An 18,605-nucleotide genomic window follows, 5' to 3' on the forward strand; every position below is an offset into this window, starting at 1 on the left:
CCATCAGGAACTTACATGATCGAGAGCTCTCCTGACCTTGACAGAGAGCAGAATATTTAAAAAAGCCACTGTTGTGTCCAATAGACATCTTTTCTTTTACTGTCCATGACCAAACACAATGGGGATAAAACACTTCTAAAATATTAAATAGAGATTAATGATATACAACATAATAAACAAATTATGATGTATAATTACAGGTTAAAGCTATGGTATGTTACGTTTTTCTAAAATCAGACTTGTTGAACAATCTGACAGCAGTAATAGCAGACCCTGCAGTATTTTACCCAATCAGAAAAGGCCAGAAAATCAGGAGTGGGAACTCCCAACTGTCAATCAATACATGCATGCCTTTTTGGACTACTATTCCACTGGGACCCAGGTTTTATTATCACTGACATATTTTCATAATATTCACGATCACACACAAATCTTTTTAACCGAGAATATCTCAGCTATCATCAAATCCTGAGCTTACAGAACTCCCAGGAGGTTACGTACATTTACATATTTATATAAAATGCGTTACTGTGAAACAGGATGTTTCGAAACAGGATGTGACTGGCTTAAAGTTGGGAAACTGATTCCTATTATATTCAAACAGGTTCATTCATTTACTTGGTGGTGTTTACTATGTTACCCATTGGGCTGTCATGGAGACTGTGTGTTCTGGCAAGTGAATATGGCTCGGAGCCAAAGAGCAGGGGCCCCATCAGGAAATGGTAAAAAGCAGAGCAATTACACACATGCACACTTTTATGGTTTATTATAGGAGGAGAAAACAAAGTCAGCCTGTGAGTGTGTGTGTGGGTGTGTGTGTATTCACTATCATAAAAAAAAACAATTACTACATTCAAATATTTACTATTTAAGTTTAGCTTTAGGAAGGCAGATGGTGAGATGCAATCACACTGGCTTCTCTAATTAAAGCTAATTAATTGGTACTTGACAGTTTGTTGTAAATGCCTGAGGATCTTCAACCATGATGCTAAAAAAAGAATTTAGAACACTATTATTAAAGCTTTTGTGGATTCAGTCACATCTAATCCAAGTGTTTTTTTTCACATGTTGCTGCTATGGCAGCCACGACAAGAAGAGTAACACACAGAGAACATTAACGTTAACATTGGCCCAAAACCAAAGATTTATAAAACACTATGGGAAATTTTGTCATGTAATTTATTATTGTGGCCATGCTGAAAATAAGTGGACAAATAAATAAAAATCAAGGCTCATCGTTTTTTTAATAGCACTATATATTTAGAATGAATAAAATCAAGATGATTTTAATCATTATTACAAATTATTATTATTTTGTCCTGCAGTGTTGTCTGTTTCACTCAGCTTTACTTAAAGCAACAATATGCAACTTAAACTAGCACGAACATGAGACACAAATAAAATCCACTCTGCGATGTCCAGCCCTCACTCTCACTGGTCTGCTATCCACTTCTACCATCTGCTACACTTCTCCACACTCTGCCCAGGGCCTCACTTTAGGTCTTATTCATAATCAAAGAGCAATAAATAAGAATTCAGAAAAAACTTAATAACCAGGCAGAAATCACTGAATTTATAATTCATATTTATGTGTTTGGTTAAAACCCATCAAATTATGATAACCAAGAAGCTGAATCCTTTAAATATTTGCTTCAAAAATGTTACTGTTATAAACAACTATGTCTGATTGAGTGGATACAGCAGATAATGTGCCTCCAAGTGACAGTGAACCATATATTCTGCTATATTATGCAGCTATAATATGTCATCCGTGCATAAAGAAGACATGCTCTATATGTTGTATTTATGATGAGGGAATAATAATAGCACAGTGTGTGGGGGTTCTTTCTTGCTCATGTTTTCTTGAGTGTGTTGAGATGTTGTCAGTCCATTTGGTCTCTGCCGTGCAACTCAGACTATATACCTTCTGGATAATGAGTCATCTCCCCTCGCAAACACGGTCACATAACCTTTCTGCCTCACTGTACATCTTAATAAGAATTTGAGCATAACATTAAAATTATTTTAGGAATTATGTCTTTTGTGATTGTACATAAAAAGACGTCAAATATTTGCTGCTTTTGCTAACTGGACCTACAGTAAGAAATGGACAATGTGGGTTGTCGCAAACAAACACACAGAGATTGAGGGCGGCAGTGGATGGTGACATGAAATGCTGTAACACTTCTTTCTTATTGTGGAACAGTTCATAACTGAGGCATTTTGGCCAGCGGCGTTAAAATCAGCCACTGGTGAGAGGCCAAATAGATTTCTTTCTATATTTGTTTTAGTTTTCAAACTTCATTTCAGAACATTGAAAACCAACTATAAAAGCCAAATTTTCATTTATGTAGGTGAAATTAGTTTTTTACTGTAAGCATAATTCCAATCCTTTGACCTTTCTTGATCCCTCTTATTATATGCTTTTGACCCTTTAGCACCTTACAAAGTTAGCGGGAGTCCTTCAGATGATATTTTTGATTTACTTAAATCCTGCCATGGAGTTTGTTTTCCCAATGACAGTCCCAAGAACAGTCAAACTGACAGTTGCATCACATCCACAGCATCCTTAGAATAGCTTACAGAGCCATCTCATGTGAAACGTAACTTCACATTAGGTAATTGCTCCTTGAGGAGAATAGTCATAATTTTACCCAACACAATAACCTCTTCCTCCAACATTACAACCAAAGACGATTTGCTGGGCCATTAGGCTGCAGTAATGAAATAAACATCAGTGTGAAAAATGATTTCTATCACTCCTGTCCCCATTGAGTCTGATCTGTGTACAACAACAAACACATTTAAGCAGCTTGACATCCAATTAGAGTCAGCTCCAATTAGACAGACACTCTGTCAACAGTCTAGACATTTTGTTTATTCAGCCCCTGTATGACACTGATACTGATGGCTGTCTTTCATACATGCACATCAACAAATGAATAAAGTTTAAAGATAGACTTTATGATTCCAGAACCTACTGCTGAGCGTGGTGAAGATTCAATCACCGCCACAGAATTTAGATTCGACTTCCCAGATGAGTCATCCTCATGCTGTTCTCCAATCCTCTACTGTATATTTAGCTATTTGCCTTAATTACCTCGGAAGACAGATTTTCTGATTGTAAGTGATGAAGATTCTCCTGTAAAGTACTTTGACCCAGATTACAGTAAAGGTCCACAATTCTGGCTACAGTTTTTGATATGTGGATGATTCTGAGCTTACATGAAGCTTCAACTCAGACACTATTTGGCAGTCTCACCATTTTAGCTGGGACTGTGTATTCAGGCCTTGACACATGAATGATCACTCACTACAGAGAGTCTGGCTGAGCATTTTCAATGCAGATAGTTTTACTTTATTTTAGACTTATAATTGTCTGTATGAATTTGAAATCGATAATTACATCATTATATTTACATATCGTTAAATTAGATTTAAGTAAGGAGCTTGCCTAAAAAGTATGAGCGTCAGATCAAACAAGCACAGCTTTAACTAATACTTAGATGTGTCTTCTTTTTTGCTGAATTACTTCCTTCAACTTGAATATGGAAACAAAATAAACTCATTCATACCTGCAGCTCCTATTACTGTTAATTATATTCAGCGTCATTTGTTTGTGGGATGCTGGGCACAGTTTAATTTCAGTTATACGGAACTTCCCACGCTACAGCCGAGTGTACTGTTTTGGTTTTTTTTCTCCCTGAAACACATCTGCTCTGCTTCTACCTGAGCTCTGAGACGCGCAACACCCTCCCTCTTGGTGACGTCACGGCAGTCAGTAGTTTCTCCTCGCTGCCTAAAGTCGGACTGCTGGAGATATCAGCGGGAAGGAGGAGTTGTCAAAGTTTCCCAGAGAAGGAAAAAGTCTTTCACTCCAGTAGAGAAGACCTCAAAGATTCTCAAGTTCTCATACAGCGGAATATCGCGTGTTGTTGACATGGACTGACACCTTCTGATCGGGGAGCTTCAATAACACGATGGCAAACCGTTTTCTGAAGTGGATCAGTCTCACCTCGGTGCTGTGCTTGGGCTCCCGTGTTCTGGCGGAAAAGAAAGGTAATTTCAGGGAGCTTGTGGCAACATGTACATGTACGTGGCCGGGCCATAATTCTAAGCATACTTTCGATTTTCTCTGTGTTCGTCCAGCATTTACATAAATCTCAAAGAAATCTCAGACCCCACACACACACACACACACACAAACACACACACACAGGGAAACTTGATCCAGCGTTGGAGAAGTTTCTCACAGTCTGTAACCTGTTAAAACAACAGAGAGACTCCAGTAGAGTTTAGCCTTCTTGGTTAATGGTAACACGTACACATATGGTATTTATGCCACATCCAGTGTGAATGACGAAGACCCAAGTACCTCATTCGTAATGATGCAGGGAGGGGATGTGGATTGTGAAATTTCCTTTCGGCTCAGGGTCGGCACAGTGGTTTTTGGATTTATGTTGATTGTTGACTGCATGATGATTTAGCACAGTTTGTAGGATGCCCTTCCTGGTCCCCTCCCCAATTTCTACCGGGTTTGGGGATGGGAATGGGCTTTTGGGGGTTCAGTGTCTGGGGGGATCGAACCACTGACCCTGTGGACGATTGCCTTACCAACTGAGCTCCAGCCATCTGTTATGTCATGTAATGTGATTGTTTAAATATCATGTTTTGGATCATTTTGTGAGCTGTTTTGTCTTAAATTCTAAGTATAGAGCCTGACATGCTTGTAGGCAGAAATAGAATTAAAATTGGGCCATGCTGTCACCTTGAAACCTTGATGTTTTTTCATAACTTTTTCAATCCACAAAATCTCACATCCCTGACTTGACAGTGCCATTTCTTTTCTGGATTGAGATTCGCTTTTCCCTTTGTGACCCACTCAGCTGTGCATGTTTATTTTTATAGCCTACGCTGAACATCCTCTGACATGATGGGAGATTGGTGCATGTCCACAATTTGTGGCTCTCAAGGCAAATCACACCAAGATTTGAGGACAGTCATTCCTGTTTCACGACTGATTAAAAGCAGATAGTCTGGAGAGGGTGGTACATGGTAAAACTGATTAAAACAAGTGCTGAAGTAGCAGGAGCAGTGCTTAATGTCTCTTGCTTTGGCTGCCTTTGGGCTTTTTTTTTGGCCCTGAAGTTAAGGTCAAGAGTTTTAAATGATCTGGCAGTGTTTTGACTGTGACTGCAATGCTTTTTCTCTATCTTTCTAAAATGATGTATGTTTTATTTGACTAGCTGAAATTTCAAGGCTTCTAACTGGATACCTCAATACTGACCAAATCATCATTTAAATATACACTGGAAGGATTCTACTCCTCAATGGTTAAATCTTAGTGAAAGAATAAAAACCTAAATTTACTCATCATGTAGTATTAATGAATCATACAGACCACATGTCAAGAGAGAAAGTGACCAGAAGTATCACTTTACTCTCTAATGACTTTAACTTCCTTTTTCTCACGAATCGCCTCTGTACATAATCCTTGCACGTTTGATTTCTTCGCACGTGGATTTTGCATCTTTCCTGGCTGCTCCAACAAGTAACAACCAGTGCTGGTTTGAAGAGAACTATAACAAATCAAAACTGTTTGTGGGCCAAAAAAGACAGAGCACCTAAATATTTCTGGGCTTCTAAACAAACTAGGCAGTGCACATTTCATGCAGCAGCAAGTCTCCCACAGTTATTAGGGATTTGGGGATTTTATTAAGACCAGGGAGAGTTAGAAATGAGCAGCTGTAGTGATAATTATGGTATGCAACATAATTTGGTTTAATTATTGTTCATATTTTGCATCTGATTGAATTTTCTCCTTTAGGGAAGCTCCGACATATTGACTGAGGGTTTTAGTTGCTGTTGGTTTTTGTTTTTGTTTTTGGCCAGGGGCAGAGACGGATGTTGAAATGTGGCATAACTTTTTTTTTCTAGCACAGATGTCCATAACAGGGATTTGAACAGTGATTTGGCATCCAATTACAGTTACATTCCTTGGGCATCAAAACTACAAACTAATAAAAAAACAAAACAAAAAAAAGCACTTGTTTTACAATAACCACAAATTATAATTTTATTGTTGATTAAAGAAAGAATATCTGGTTTGTTGATATGCATCCAGTAGTTATTGATTAAGTCAAAGTAAAGCCCATTATAGCAGATGTTATTCTTTAATAATCACATTAAATGGTAAATGTTCTGCACTTACGCTTTTCTACCTCAAAGCACTTTACACTGCTTCTTATTCACCCATTCACACTCACAATCACACACACATTCATACACCGATGGGTGAGCTGTGGCCAACACTCAGCGGGAGCAACTAAGTTGGGGTTCAGTGTCTTGCTCAAGGACACTTCGACATGTGACCAGAGGAGCCGGGGATTGAACCAACAACTGTGAGATTGGTTGACAACCGCTCTACCTTCCTGCGCCACAGTTGCCACAATTTGCTGGTTGACAAAAACACAACTGTTCAAAAAAAGTACATATGCACATTTGTTGGGTGTCACTTGTGGGTTAATCGTGTCAGTGACATTTGGATTCTTAACTGACAAAACAAAACAATACTTATAAAGTGACTTTAAGACTGAATTTGATTGAAAATTGCCTGAATACACATTAGAGAGTTTTTATTCTGAGTGAGTGAGAGGTGTTATTTCCTAATTTGCTAAATGAAAAAATTACAAATACAAACATAACAACATATGAATAATTTCTTTCTTTCTTTGATTTTTAGTCATTAAAGTAATACAAATTGCTAGATGGCATTGTAATAGCATTACTTCCATAATGTAAAAACATAAAATATATTATCTTGTTCTAAGTATATTATCGATATTATTTAAGTATCTAATAATACATTTCTGAGATAATCCAATGGGGGTTCAAAGCGTTTTATGAGCTATAATCCTTCTTTGAAAATCACCAGCCCGTGAGGTACGTGGTTTTTAGGGATGGTGACTGTTCGATTGAATGTAGTAAGGTCTGTAGTAAGGTTTGACTTTTTAGGACTGCTAGTAAGCAAGTGAGAACATCTGGCCAGCTGTTTACACTTGGAAGTGGCAAAACATTTTCCAGTTTAGAAAAAACTTGAAATTGATGGAGCTTACAGATGAAAACTAAATCTTTGGTCTGTGTTATACAGCGATTGGATGTTCTCTAGGAACAGTGTGGGAAGTTTTTATAGTTTATTGTTCAATGAGAGAGAGAGAGAGAGAGAGAGAGAGAGAACCTGGTAATAGTGTTGCTCACTTTATCACAGACGCATTTACCAAACTATTAGTGGAGTGAAATATGCACGAACACAGTAACTTACATTAACATGAACACTGATTGGCCAATCATAGCTTGGCAACTGTAAATAGACAAGACTAGACTGAGCTGATGGTATGATGGTAAGTTTTCTCCAATCAAAGATGAATATCCAGCTTATTAAATAGCCACCGTATTTGGGGAAATAAACAACTAAGTGGTCGCTTTGCTCTAATGTGCAGCGCACCTCTAGTTTCCGCTCCTTTATGTGGGAAGACATCAAAAGATTTCCCACACTCTCCCACATGAAGCCCACATTTCAGTCCTCTGGTCAGCGACAGCCTGCCAGGGTGTGATGGATTCTGTGGGAGTCAGATAGGACTTGCTCAATAACAGAAAAGCTACTCTTCCTGCATGCTGCCATACTTAGCTTATTAACTGTCATCATCTGTGGGGAGGTTGTAAATAACGCCCTCAGCTTCACGCGGCCGCCAACCACAAGTAATAACTGCTGATTTATTTCCCAGATGAAAAGCTAAAAGATCCCAGAATCATTTGTGACTAGAGCTTTGCTGATTGGAGACAATTACATTATAAATTGCACACTTCGATATTTCCCAAACTTGTCTACCTTTTGTTTTCAAATGCCGCCAAAATGCTGGAATGAGGTGAACCTATGTGAACTAACTGGGCAATGGCTTAACCTGTGAAAGATCAAACGAATCTCAGGGGCATGTCAACAGCTAAATCCTTAATCCCTAATGCGAGGTTCCCCGCTTGCTTTGGGCACAGGATAACCCACTTATATGAATATGCTTTGTCAGTTAATGGGTCATTCAAGTTCTTGACAGAGTAAGATTGCGAGATAATATATTTAGATGGAGTTCAGTGCCATCACTTCTGCATTCAAATGTGCTTGCACACCTGCAAACATTGAGCTGAGTCATGACAACATTGAACCCCTGCAGTGAATTTCAGCATTCTGAGTAAGTGTTTTTCCCTCTGCCCTTGTGTTGAGATGTGGAAAGCCAGACCCTCTCATCAGTCATGTATTTTTTTCCCCCATCACTTTCAGATCACCGTGCCTTTTCTTCTCAGTAAAGCCCACTCTCTGGGATTAAATGGATGTTGTAAGTGAAATAGAGGTTATGATTCAGTGTAACCTTATATTCTCTAGTCTGTGTTTTAAGGGTCCAGAGTCTCCCTGGTGCTACCACTGCTGCTGCTTTGTTTTGTAGGCCCTCTGATGACCTTCCCAGACTTCCATCTGCTGCTGCCATTGTTAAAAATATGGGCTTTTGGTTTAGGCCGTGAGAGGTTGGGGATCGTTTCTCTCCTGCCTCATAGCTCGTCGCTTTGATAAACTGCACCATGTCTGAATGGTGGAGATTTTAGAAAGCAGGATTTCGGTTTCACTGTAGGACAATAGTGTCTCTGTAGAGGGGAGTTTATCTAGCAGCAATGATACTTGTGTAAAGGAACCAAGATATGTGTCCTGCAGCCGACGCACGGCTAGACATGCATGTCATCAGGAGGAAGCGTAGAAGTAAAGCAGCTTTTGTTCCTCTTTTTACTTTTAGTTGTAAAGGCACATCTGCATACAGTAAGCATATTGTGTTGCCTTAAAAACCAATAGTACTGAAGCACTGTAACTGCTAATTACATGTTTAGCTGCTCTTCTTTTAAGTCTAAACAAACTGCAAACACACTTGCACAGTTTACAATAATCTATTTTTCATGCCTGCCATTAAAATTTAACAGGGTAAGAAATACTGCCTGCTACATGACTTTTTTGTGTTAATTGGCCTTTTATTCATAGTAAATCTCTTGTTGTACTGTAGCTACTCACATCCATTCATCCACTGAGAAACACAGCGTGGCACAAGTGACTGAATGCAGTTACTCATTGAACTCATTTGGCCCCTTGTTTGTACTCTTTAACAAAGTCATCCGCTGCATTTATTGCCTTTCCATGATCCACTTCACTGTGCATGGAGTCTCCATTGGAAAGACATCCAAAAATTCAACATGGAAAAAAGGTCCTATCTCATCAGGTGCTATGTAGTTTTAAAAGGAAAAAGAGGCCACTGCTCCAGTAGAGTAATTGAGCCTGTCTATCGGCGTCTGTCTCCAATGCTTATCTTACTTAAGGTGGTGTTAATTTTGTCATATACAATATTGTTCTTTTGCCTTCAGGGAAATGTTTAGCCCTGTTCTGCAGGTGAGATATCACCTGAGAGGGGCAGTGAAGATTAACTTGCAAGTCTTCACCTGCAGAAAGGTTCCAACTGCAAGCTTTCATCTCAGCTGTCCTGTCCAACTCCCCAGGCACTTTCCTAAGAGGTCTAGGCTCCAAACCCATCTTCTGCAAGAAATGGTGCACTGATGTTGCTGAGAAAACTCGGCAGCCTAACTCATAGGGGAATAAGGCTTCATGCCAACTGTTAAAGGGATTTCTCATCAATTGGATTCTAGTTCTTGGCTTTCTTTGGTACATAAGAGATGGCTAACTTGTCCTCCCAAGGTGTGGTTGATTTGAGAAGTAAGAGGGTTGTGTGCTCCTCCATAGCAGGACCATGTATGGATGTAATGAGGTTACTAGTAACACTTCCACCTGTTCTCTTTAGGTCCGCGTACATTTCTCAGCCAGCTACATGGCACAAAATAGAGCATAAATTCTTGGCGGCAGTTCTTGTATTAAGAGTCATTATTGACAATATAAGGTGGTTTTGTTGTTTTTATTTTGGCTTTGACCCTCTAAAGAGCCCCATAATCTCTTCATTAACTGTCTAAAAACTGTCTAACTGTCTAAAGTCTTTTATTAAAGAACACAACCAAAATGACTATTTGCTCAATTAGATTGACAATAATTTTTAAAATTTAAATACAACAAATTTGCTCATGGAATTTTGATACCTGATTGAGCTGCATTTATAGCAAAAGTTGTTCAAGCTTTTCAGTTGTTAGAATTTTCTGCTTTCGCTCTTCTAAGCTGACTGTAAATAAAATGTTGTTTATCTGCATATTAATTTTGGGACAAAATCACAATGAACTTCTAAGCCAAGAAAAATAGTATGGGAGCAAACACATGATGTAGTTTTATCTCAACAGAAACTGACTAAGGTTCTGTAACTTTGCCAGTGAACTGTACTTTTACAGTGAAACCACATTTAATCAGTTCTGTGAAAGCGTTTCATGTTTTCCACATAGTTGACAAAGCAGTTTTTGTGTCATGTGTCTTGTCAGGCTGAAGCACTTGAAACAGTAAGTCCGCTCCAGTAGCGAAGGTAAAGATGGAAAGTGGGCACAGAACATGGTTTCCATCCTAAATGCTTGGATAAAAACCACAGCTCACTGCAAACCCTCCTCAAGAATTTTGCAGCTCGGTTCAGTTCAAAAGCACAGTGAACGGACATAATCTGATGCTATTTTCTTAGAGACAGATTGTGTGGTTGTATTATGCTCTGAGCTCTGTGTGGATCTTTGTGTCAAAATGCAAATAAGAGATGTCAAGGAGATTGACAGGGGTGGTGCACAGATCAAAGGAAGGATCTCAGCAGGGGAGAAAAACAGGAAAGTCGAGGCCACTCAAACAAACATCAAGGATGGGGATTTCGTGCCTCTGCTTAATTGTCCAACAAAAAAAAATATCAAACTGTACTTCGCTGTTGCTTTTGCATTACTTTAGTGTTGAAGTTGGTGATAAGAGTTACTTACAGATAGGTGTGGCATCTTCCCTAATGAGCCCCAGGTCTTTATGAACCGCAGGCTCGGCCTAAAGAGACAGGGAACAACGGTTTCACAAACAAATCACCTCAATCCCAGGATATTTCAGTAGAAAACATTGGGTGAAGGCTGGTGTGAAACATGCTTCCCTAATCTGTTTTGCCTCTTTGTGTGTGCTCCATTAGCCTAGTAAACTAATGGAGCATTTCACTGTTAGCTTTGAGTCCCTGTTTGTGGTTTTGGAGTTTGTAGGACACCATTGTTAATCTATCCAGTTATTGTAAATGAATTCCTGCATTTGTCAAAAGCTGCTGTGATGGTGATCGAGGATGTGTAATTTGTAATTCCCTTTGCAGTGTAAAGAGCTCACACCTATAAACAATGCAGAATGTGTCACAGACATACCTTGACATTGTTCTGCTTGGCTTAACTTGAATTTAGTTCAATCTGAAGGTGAATATGTTATCATCAAATTAAACTTCAAAGCCTCATCTTTATTTGTGTTTATAGAGAACATAATAATTTATTCCTTTCATGGGAGTCCTGATCAGGCTTGACTTGATAGTTTTTACTGCTTGACTACCTATGAAAAAGAGTGTTTTCTTTTCCAATGTTATTATGGCATTAAACGCTTCATTGCAAGGGTGTGGTAGCGTATCAATCAAGATCAGCAACTAACGTTCCAGTATTTATGAAAAGGTAGTAGTCAAGTGTAATAACTAGTCAAATATACAGTATAGAAGGGGTTCTGCCTTGTTTGGACTTTGTGGACCCTATTGTGTGAAGTGAAAGCAAGAACAACTCCAGCTTTTGTCTGCCGTTCAAAGCACCTGGAACCTGGGAAAAACGGCTAACTACAAAAGGAACTTGCATTATAAAGCGCAGTTTCTCACGAACAAGGTAAACATATACAGACATGCACAATCACTTGGTAACTGACACCATATTGCTCGCCGCTTAACTCTCGATTTACAGTGTGTCCATTGTTGTTACTGGGCTTCCCAACAGGCCAGAAAATTAGCCAAATTACAGAAAATAGTGTGTGTGTGTGTGTGTGTGTGTGTGTGGCAAGGTTCCACATAAGATAATGTGAACACTTGCATGAATTAACTCTCATCCAACCCCTGTGGCTCATGTGTAGACCAAACTCCAATGAGTCCTTGCAGAAACTCTTACATCTTTATACAAAGGCTCTTTATTCAGGGTTTGTTTTCTTTGACACAGGCCTATCTGTCTGTCTTGACCTTAACTTACCATGTAGACATGATTTTACAGCCCTGCGTCAACAATGAGGAGAAAGGCGTCCCTGTTGGACAAAAACGTATAAAGACTTATGAAGGCTACGAGGGTAATAGAACCATTAAGCTGTTTTGGAGCTTGAAATTGAATCAGAATAGCTAATCCCACATACAGATATCAGTAAAGAAAATTATCTTTTGCTTTGAGATGGTAACTAAGGGTTCCCAGCCGCTCTAGCAGGTCTAGCTGTCCTAAGGTACAAAAGTATTTGAGCTTAATGCTAATGTCAGCATGTTTACACGGTTTATTGGCAGCTATCCTTTGCTGATGTGCAGCGGGTATAATTTTTACTGTGTTCATAATCTAAGCATGCAAATAGTCTCTGATTAATGCAGCTTTAAAACGCTTAGCATTGGTGAACCTTATGGAGATTAGATTCAGTTTTATTTGGTGACAATTTTTTTCGTGATGAGAAATGGAGATGATGAGGAATCCACAAAATGTTCATTTAAATGACTTTGGATACATTTCACCTAAAAATGCAAGTGTCACTCTTATGACGATGCAAAGAAAAAGTTAGAAATCTCAAAAATCATTAGGATTCTCACTCTGGTCATAATGCATATTGAAAACTAATTTTGTCATCCATTCAGTAGTTATTAAGATATTTCGAAGTGGTCAACCGACCAGTTAACTGACTTTAAAATGGATTTCATCCCAGCCATTTAACGATGAGATGACAAGCATTGTTCATAATTTGGTTTTAGTGGCTCAGCTCAGTGACAGAGTTGAACTATGGTTTGTTTAACTCCCCAAACACTAAAACGTAGTATTCGCTAAACGCACCTGACCTTGTGTGCTACTTTTTATTGCCTAGTTTATGTCAACAACACCAATGTTTCTTTGTGCTTAGAATTAATTTTCCAGTGGGACTTTGAGCGGAATGTCTTCATTACACTATGTTTTCATAATTGAACCCAGAGGCCTGTAAAAGGAAGGAATTTTGATTGCATCACTTGCAACATTTCCTTCCACAAAAAAGTTGGAACTGATTCTCTCATTGCAAGATTGACCACTTAACCATTAGTGTAGGCCATGTGTAAAAAGTATATATCCATGCCCTGCATGATATTACAGTCCCTTGACACTTAAAGCCTCTCTGATAAATGATCAATATCTACTGGTCCTTCGTCTCATTTTCACAAGCACTTCAGCTCAATAGCTTTGTGGCTAGGTGGAGAATGGGCTGTCTCATTGAAATAACCTGGAGTGCATAGTTGGACCGGAGCCAGGCAGTAAGGATTAGCCCTCTGGACAGCAAGCATATCCACTACAACAACTTCTCACTGAGTTGATTAGGAGGCCCTGGGAATTTTCCAATATGACTATACTTGCTTAGATTTAATCCGAGTATTATTGCAATAATACAGCACCAATAAGTTTACCAAGAGATTATAAATACTCAAAACCTAATTGGTTTTTCAGGTCAAAGGACATGAACACATGTCCTTTGTTCTTGGCTTGGCTACACAACAGTTTTTAGTTATGTGCTGATCATGCATTGAACAAAAAAAGTGCTCTGAGCTGCTCAAGATTAATACAGGATTCTAATTGCTTGGGACAAGTTTTGTCGGTGATCTGTTCAGATTAGTGATGCAGATTCTAAGCAGTTGATGGTCAGCCAAGATTACTATCAATAATCAGTTAAATCATTAACAATTCATGAAATACAGTGTTTTTGTTTTTTCAAGTTAAACCATTTCACCCACGCTTATGACCTAAATATGGGGAAAAATAGTAATTTAAAAAAGCTAACAAAGTTCATGCATTAGAGCCTAAATCTACCAAGATAAAATCCTTTATCAAAAGGGCTTCATGCCAAACAGTAAACCAGAGATACATTTATGTTGTTTATGTTCAAACTATGGCCTAACACCATATGTCTGTGTCGTTAGTGAATATATTTGTTAGTTGATTAAATTATTTATGATGATCTTTGACGTCCATATCTAAAACAGCTTCAAAGTGGGCCTGGTGGAGACATTGTTTTGTGAAGATTAAAATTAATTCTGAATCGATTCAGAATAATCGACAATGTGTGAAGTAACCATGGAATTAAAGTTGGTTATGTGTTCTGCCTACAGTTCAGCAAGTTAACTGAGGAAGCGGATTTTTCTCTTTTAGCCAGGTCTGGATATTGAGTAACTGCAGTAACTGGAAAGGTCCCTGACTTGTGCACTGATTGTTCTCTCTGCAGTCTCTGTGATTCTGAACCAGGATGCTTGTGTTCAGCAGCGTAGCCTGATAGCAGGAAAAGGGTCCAGTCTGCCAAGTCAAATGCCTTTGATGATTGATGCAAAGCAGGCAGACCATAGGTTGTGCAGAAGTCCCTCTGTGTCTCTGTAGTGTGTGGGCGGCCTTGAAACAACCCTTCTCAGACATAATCATCTTAAACAAGCTAACACATTGTTTTGGAGCTTTTTTAACCATGTGTGATGTGCTTTATTTGTCAGGAACAGGATAGCGCCCCACACGTTAACAATGGATGAAATCTGAGCCCTGAGCCTTTGGGAGAGGCGTTTGATGAAGAACTAGAACTATTTTCTGTTGGTCCTTCCTGTTCACACTACTATGGAGGAAAATGACTTGTTTTAAAAATACTCTGAAGATTATGACGGAGCACTTTGAGGCCCAAAGTATTTCGCAGTGATGCCCCCAATGCATTTTGAACATTTTGGTTTGGTGTGTCAACAGGAAGATGCAGCTAAATTCTTCTGAGGTTTCTATTGTAAATTAAATTGGTCATGCGTTTTGGCAAGAACAGCACAACATGTAACAAAATACCCTTTCACAGCGTTAAAAATTGTGAGAGCTCTTCGGCTGTACAAACTAATTCCCCAAGCTCCTTTTGTCCCTGGCTCTTGCCCTCTGCCTGTGTGGATGAGGAAGAAAATACTCATCAGTGGATTTAAGGGCCTGCTGATGTGTAAAGCAAAGGTTGAAATGGTGACTAAAAGCTGAGCAACACAGTGAAACATACTAGTGCAAACCCTGGAGCTATAGAAGAATATTCCTTTTATGGGGTGTCTCTCTGTGAAGGCTCCAGCGAGGCAGAGTTGCTAGAAACATGACTAAGGCAGTAACAGAGTTGTTGGCAGACCACTCCACAAAAATGGCAGTCAGAGCTATGCAGAAATGAGCCTGTCAGCAATTGAGCTAAAAATAAGAAACCCTTAAAAAGAAAGCGTGCCTCAAAGAGCATCTATCTCCTTTGTTTGGATGGAGTGAGAAGTCCAGTGAGGGAGAGGTATCTGTCCTCTGTGTTGATGTGTTCCAACCTGGGCCTGCTGCTCTGCACTGAGAAATGCTTAAACCAAGAGGGGATTCCCGAATCACAGCTGCTTTCTCCTGCTGGAATGATGTGTGAAATGTGTGGGTTTCTTTGCTTGTCGTTGTTGTTTTTCTTTTTCTTTCTCTCTCTCTCTCTCTCTGTGCCTCTCTTCCTCTGCTCTTCTTTTCCAGGGATGGGTCAGTCGCAGTTAGTGGTGGTGGTGGTGGTGGATGGGGTCGTGATAAATGGGGTAGGGGTGGGGAGCCGTTGAGCAGTGAGCGAGCAGCAGTATGCTTGCCGCCCACTGCCTCTCCAGTCTTCCTCTCCGGCTTCCTGTGGGATTCAAGAGGAGTATGGTTTTAACAGGGAAGGAGAAGGGGGGGAAAAAGGAGGGAGTTTTGGCTGGAATGGGCTTCAATAGGGAGAATATCTGGACGTTAAAGAGGAAGTGGGTTGAGTGTTGGAACATTTCAGGAGAATGGTGGGTGCACTATTGGAATTTAAATGGGGTTGGGGCTGGACGAAGGATGTGGGAGCTTTGGGGTAACAGGAGGGGAGTGTGGTGTGGTGCCTCTTCTACTAAGTCCAGGGTATGTGAGAGAATCGTCCGACTAAAAGATGTTTTGCTTAATAATTGGGGCCTTCATGTTGGGTTTCTCATATGTTCGTCACAGTTGGAGAGTAATCAGAGTGCAGCTGTGTTTAACTACAATAAATCAACTGGGTTCCCAGTAATTCACGCTTTTTTTTTAAATGCATCTTGTATTATTTATGGTTTATTTATCGCTTCTGTCGGGCAATAAATGAATGAATCATAGACCATTGAGTGTAGTCTATTGATTATCCATATCAGTACCTCAAATAATTAAAAACCAACATGTATACAGTGAAGGATTCTCTTGTAATCCAATTATTACATAATTAATGAATATTTTTCAAAATGAAAGAGTTTGCTCGTTGAAATTACATAACAAAATAAAACTATATTTTTCTTTTACAACAGATTTCAGCCCCCACCTCAGTATAGTATGGCCACTTGAAAGTAGTCCAACAGGCTGTAACTCAACATTTACACATATTGTATGTGAATTTACTGAAACGTTGACATAAGGTGATCATATACAATTATCTGATAAAGCTGTTATTAAATCCTGCAGCAAATAGTTACCTAAATCCTCCGACAGCTCACAAAGAACTATGTCATGTTTTATGTGACCTGACAAATATAACTCCTATATTCACTCTCCTTCAACATATCTCATTGCAGAAAAGTTAAATGATCAACTTTTTCTACAAACGATTTGTGGCAGGGCAGGTGGCGTATACGTCACAACTTTTGTTTTGCTGAAAAGCAGCTGCCTGATGCAGCTGGAAACAGCAATGATGAGCTATGAGAGAGACCTAAAATAGTCTACTGTAGTGAAGCTGACTTGATAAACACTGTTGACACTGACGGCTTGTGAAACCACAGTACAACAGACACCGTTTCCATGTGGCAAATATCTCAAATGTCAAAGAGTTTGTAGTTAGGGTTTTTCATTGCACTTAGAAAAAATAAACTGGTTCATAGACGTGGTCATATTCTGACCTAAATTATATGTATTAGAGGCTTAGAAATGCTGATGCCAGTATACAGCAGTGTGAGTATACATGCTGTGTTCCTGTGTTTGTGCAAAACCTAAATCCTGAGTTTCCTCACACTGTGGGGGAGAGTAAACATTATGATGAACACAGGTATCTAGAGTGTGTCACTCCCTGGTGGAGAGCACTCTTCAGGAGCGCAGAGTAAACATCAGCCGTTTTGTTCTTTATTTGGTCACTTTGCTGAGCTTTTAACAAACTAAACTTCACTGACTGTGCTCACATTTAGGCAGGACCAGCAGGTGTAGTCACAGGGTTGAACTGTTTAGAGGTCGTGTGACTTTTTTCAGTGGGACGCTTCATTTGCTTGTGCTCTACAGCCCCCCGCTTCAGAGTTTGTCCCCTTTGTTAGCCCTCAGAGAAAAAGGTCAGACATGATCATACATCAAGTGTGACACTTTACACCCTCTTTCCACAGTTTGACCCCACAGCTGAACACTGCCTACACCACCTCAGTTAGCTGAACCACAAATCACCCCTATTCTCCTTTTCTCAGTTTTCCTTTTCTCTTTATTTTAAATTTTTTGCCCTCATCACCTTCTTTCTATCAGCTCACTTCCTCCAGTGATATATTAAGTTAGATTAAGACTGTCCACTTGTCCTCCGCCCCCTGGAGACGACAATCAGCCACCATCTGGTTCATCATCACAGGGTAGCTGTAAGATACTGACCCTGTGCAAAAATCAACTTCCTGAAATGTCAGAGCGACTTTTGTTGTTGCATTCACTGGGGACAGGGAGGGAAAATGGGGAGGGGGTGGTATCCTCCAGCCCCTTTTTTCTTTTCTGTGGCCCCAAGATGTTTTCTCTAAGGGATTGATGCGATCTTCCTTTGCGTGGGATATGCGTTTCCCCTGTACAGCAGACGTTCTAATTTTTAACTACAATATATTTTTACACAAATACAATAGTGCACCACTACAGAATACACACACAACTGTTTGTACTGCTGGGTTTACTTGACATGTGATTCTGAAGTTCCTGCTTCTCCTGAAAATATCAGCTGGAACATGTGAGTTGAATGCACATAAATCATAAAGGAAGTGGCTTTTCCCCTACATTCACAGATAGTGGGCTTAGGGGGAGTTATGCTTTCATAAAATGTTAAGGTCTGGAAATGTGAGTCAGTACAACCCCAAGACTATAAACTGAGGCCAATAATAATATGTAATAACTTTTTTTCTTTCATCTGCATCCTTTTACTATGTATTTGACAAATGAGGAGGTTAACCTTAATTTACCTCTAAGTAAGGGAATTAATATCGACATTGATTTGTTATCAGCAGAGAAACATTGCAGATTGAATTACATAGGAGACTTTGCCGTAATGCTGTTGACTAGGAGAGAGAAATACAAGACATGTCAGTAAGTATTGTTACTTCCCTTTAATTATGTATAGGTTTTCAGATAAT

General features: G+C 39.4%; 1 protein-coding gene across 2 annotated transcripts in view; it reads left to right on the top strand.

The window, feature by feature from the left end:
• Window positions 1–3,794: 3,794 nt before the first annotated feature.
• egfra (epidermal growth factor receptor a (erythroblastic leukemia viral (v-erb-b) oncogene homolog, avian)) overlaps window positions 3,795–18,605 on the top strand; it is a 37,675-nt gene continuing 22,864 nt past the window's right edge. For both annotated transcript variants that reach the window (XM_067529339.1, XM_067529340.1), the window contains exon 1: window positions 3,795–4,059. In XM_067529339.1, the coding sequence (XP_067385440.1) occupies window positions 3,981–4,059 (79 nt within the window). In that variant the 5' untranslated portion in view covers window positions 3,795–3,980. The remainder of the gene's footprint in view (window positions 4,060–18,605) is intronic.

This window comes from Channa argus, chromosome 14 (genome assembly GCF_033026475.1).
Source record: "Channa argus isolate prfri chromosome 14, Channa argus male v1.0, whole genome shotgun sequence".
Classification (NCBI taxonomy): domain Eukaryota; kingdom Metazoa; phylum Chordata; class Actinopteri; order Anabantiformes; family Channidae; genus Channa; species Channa argus.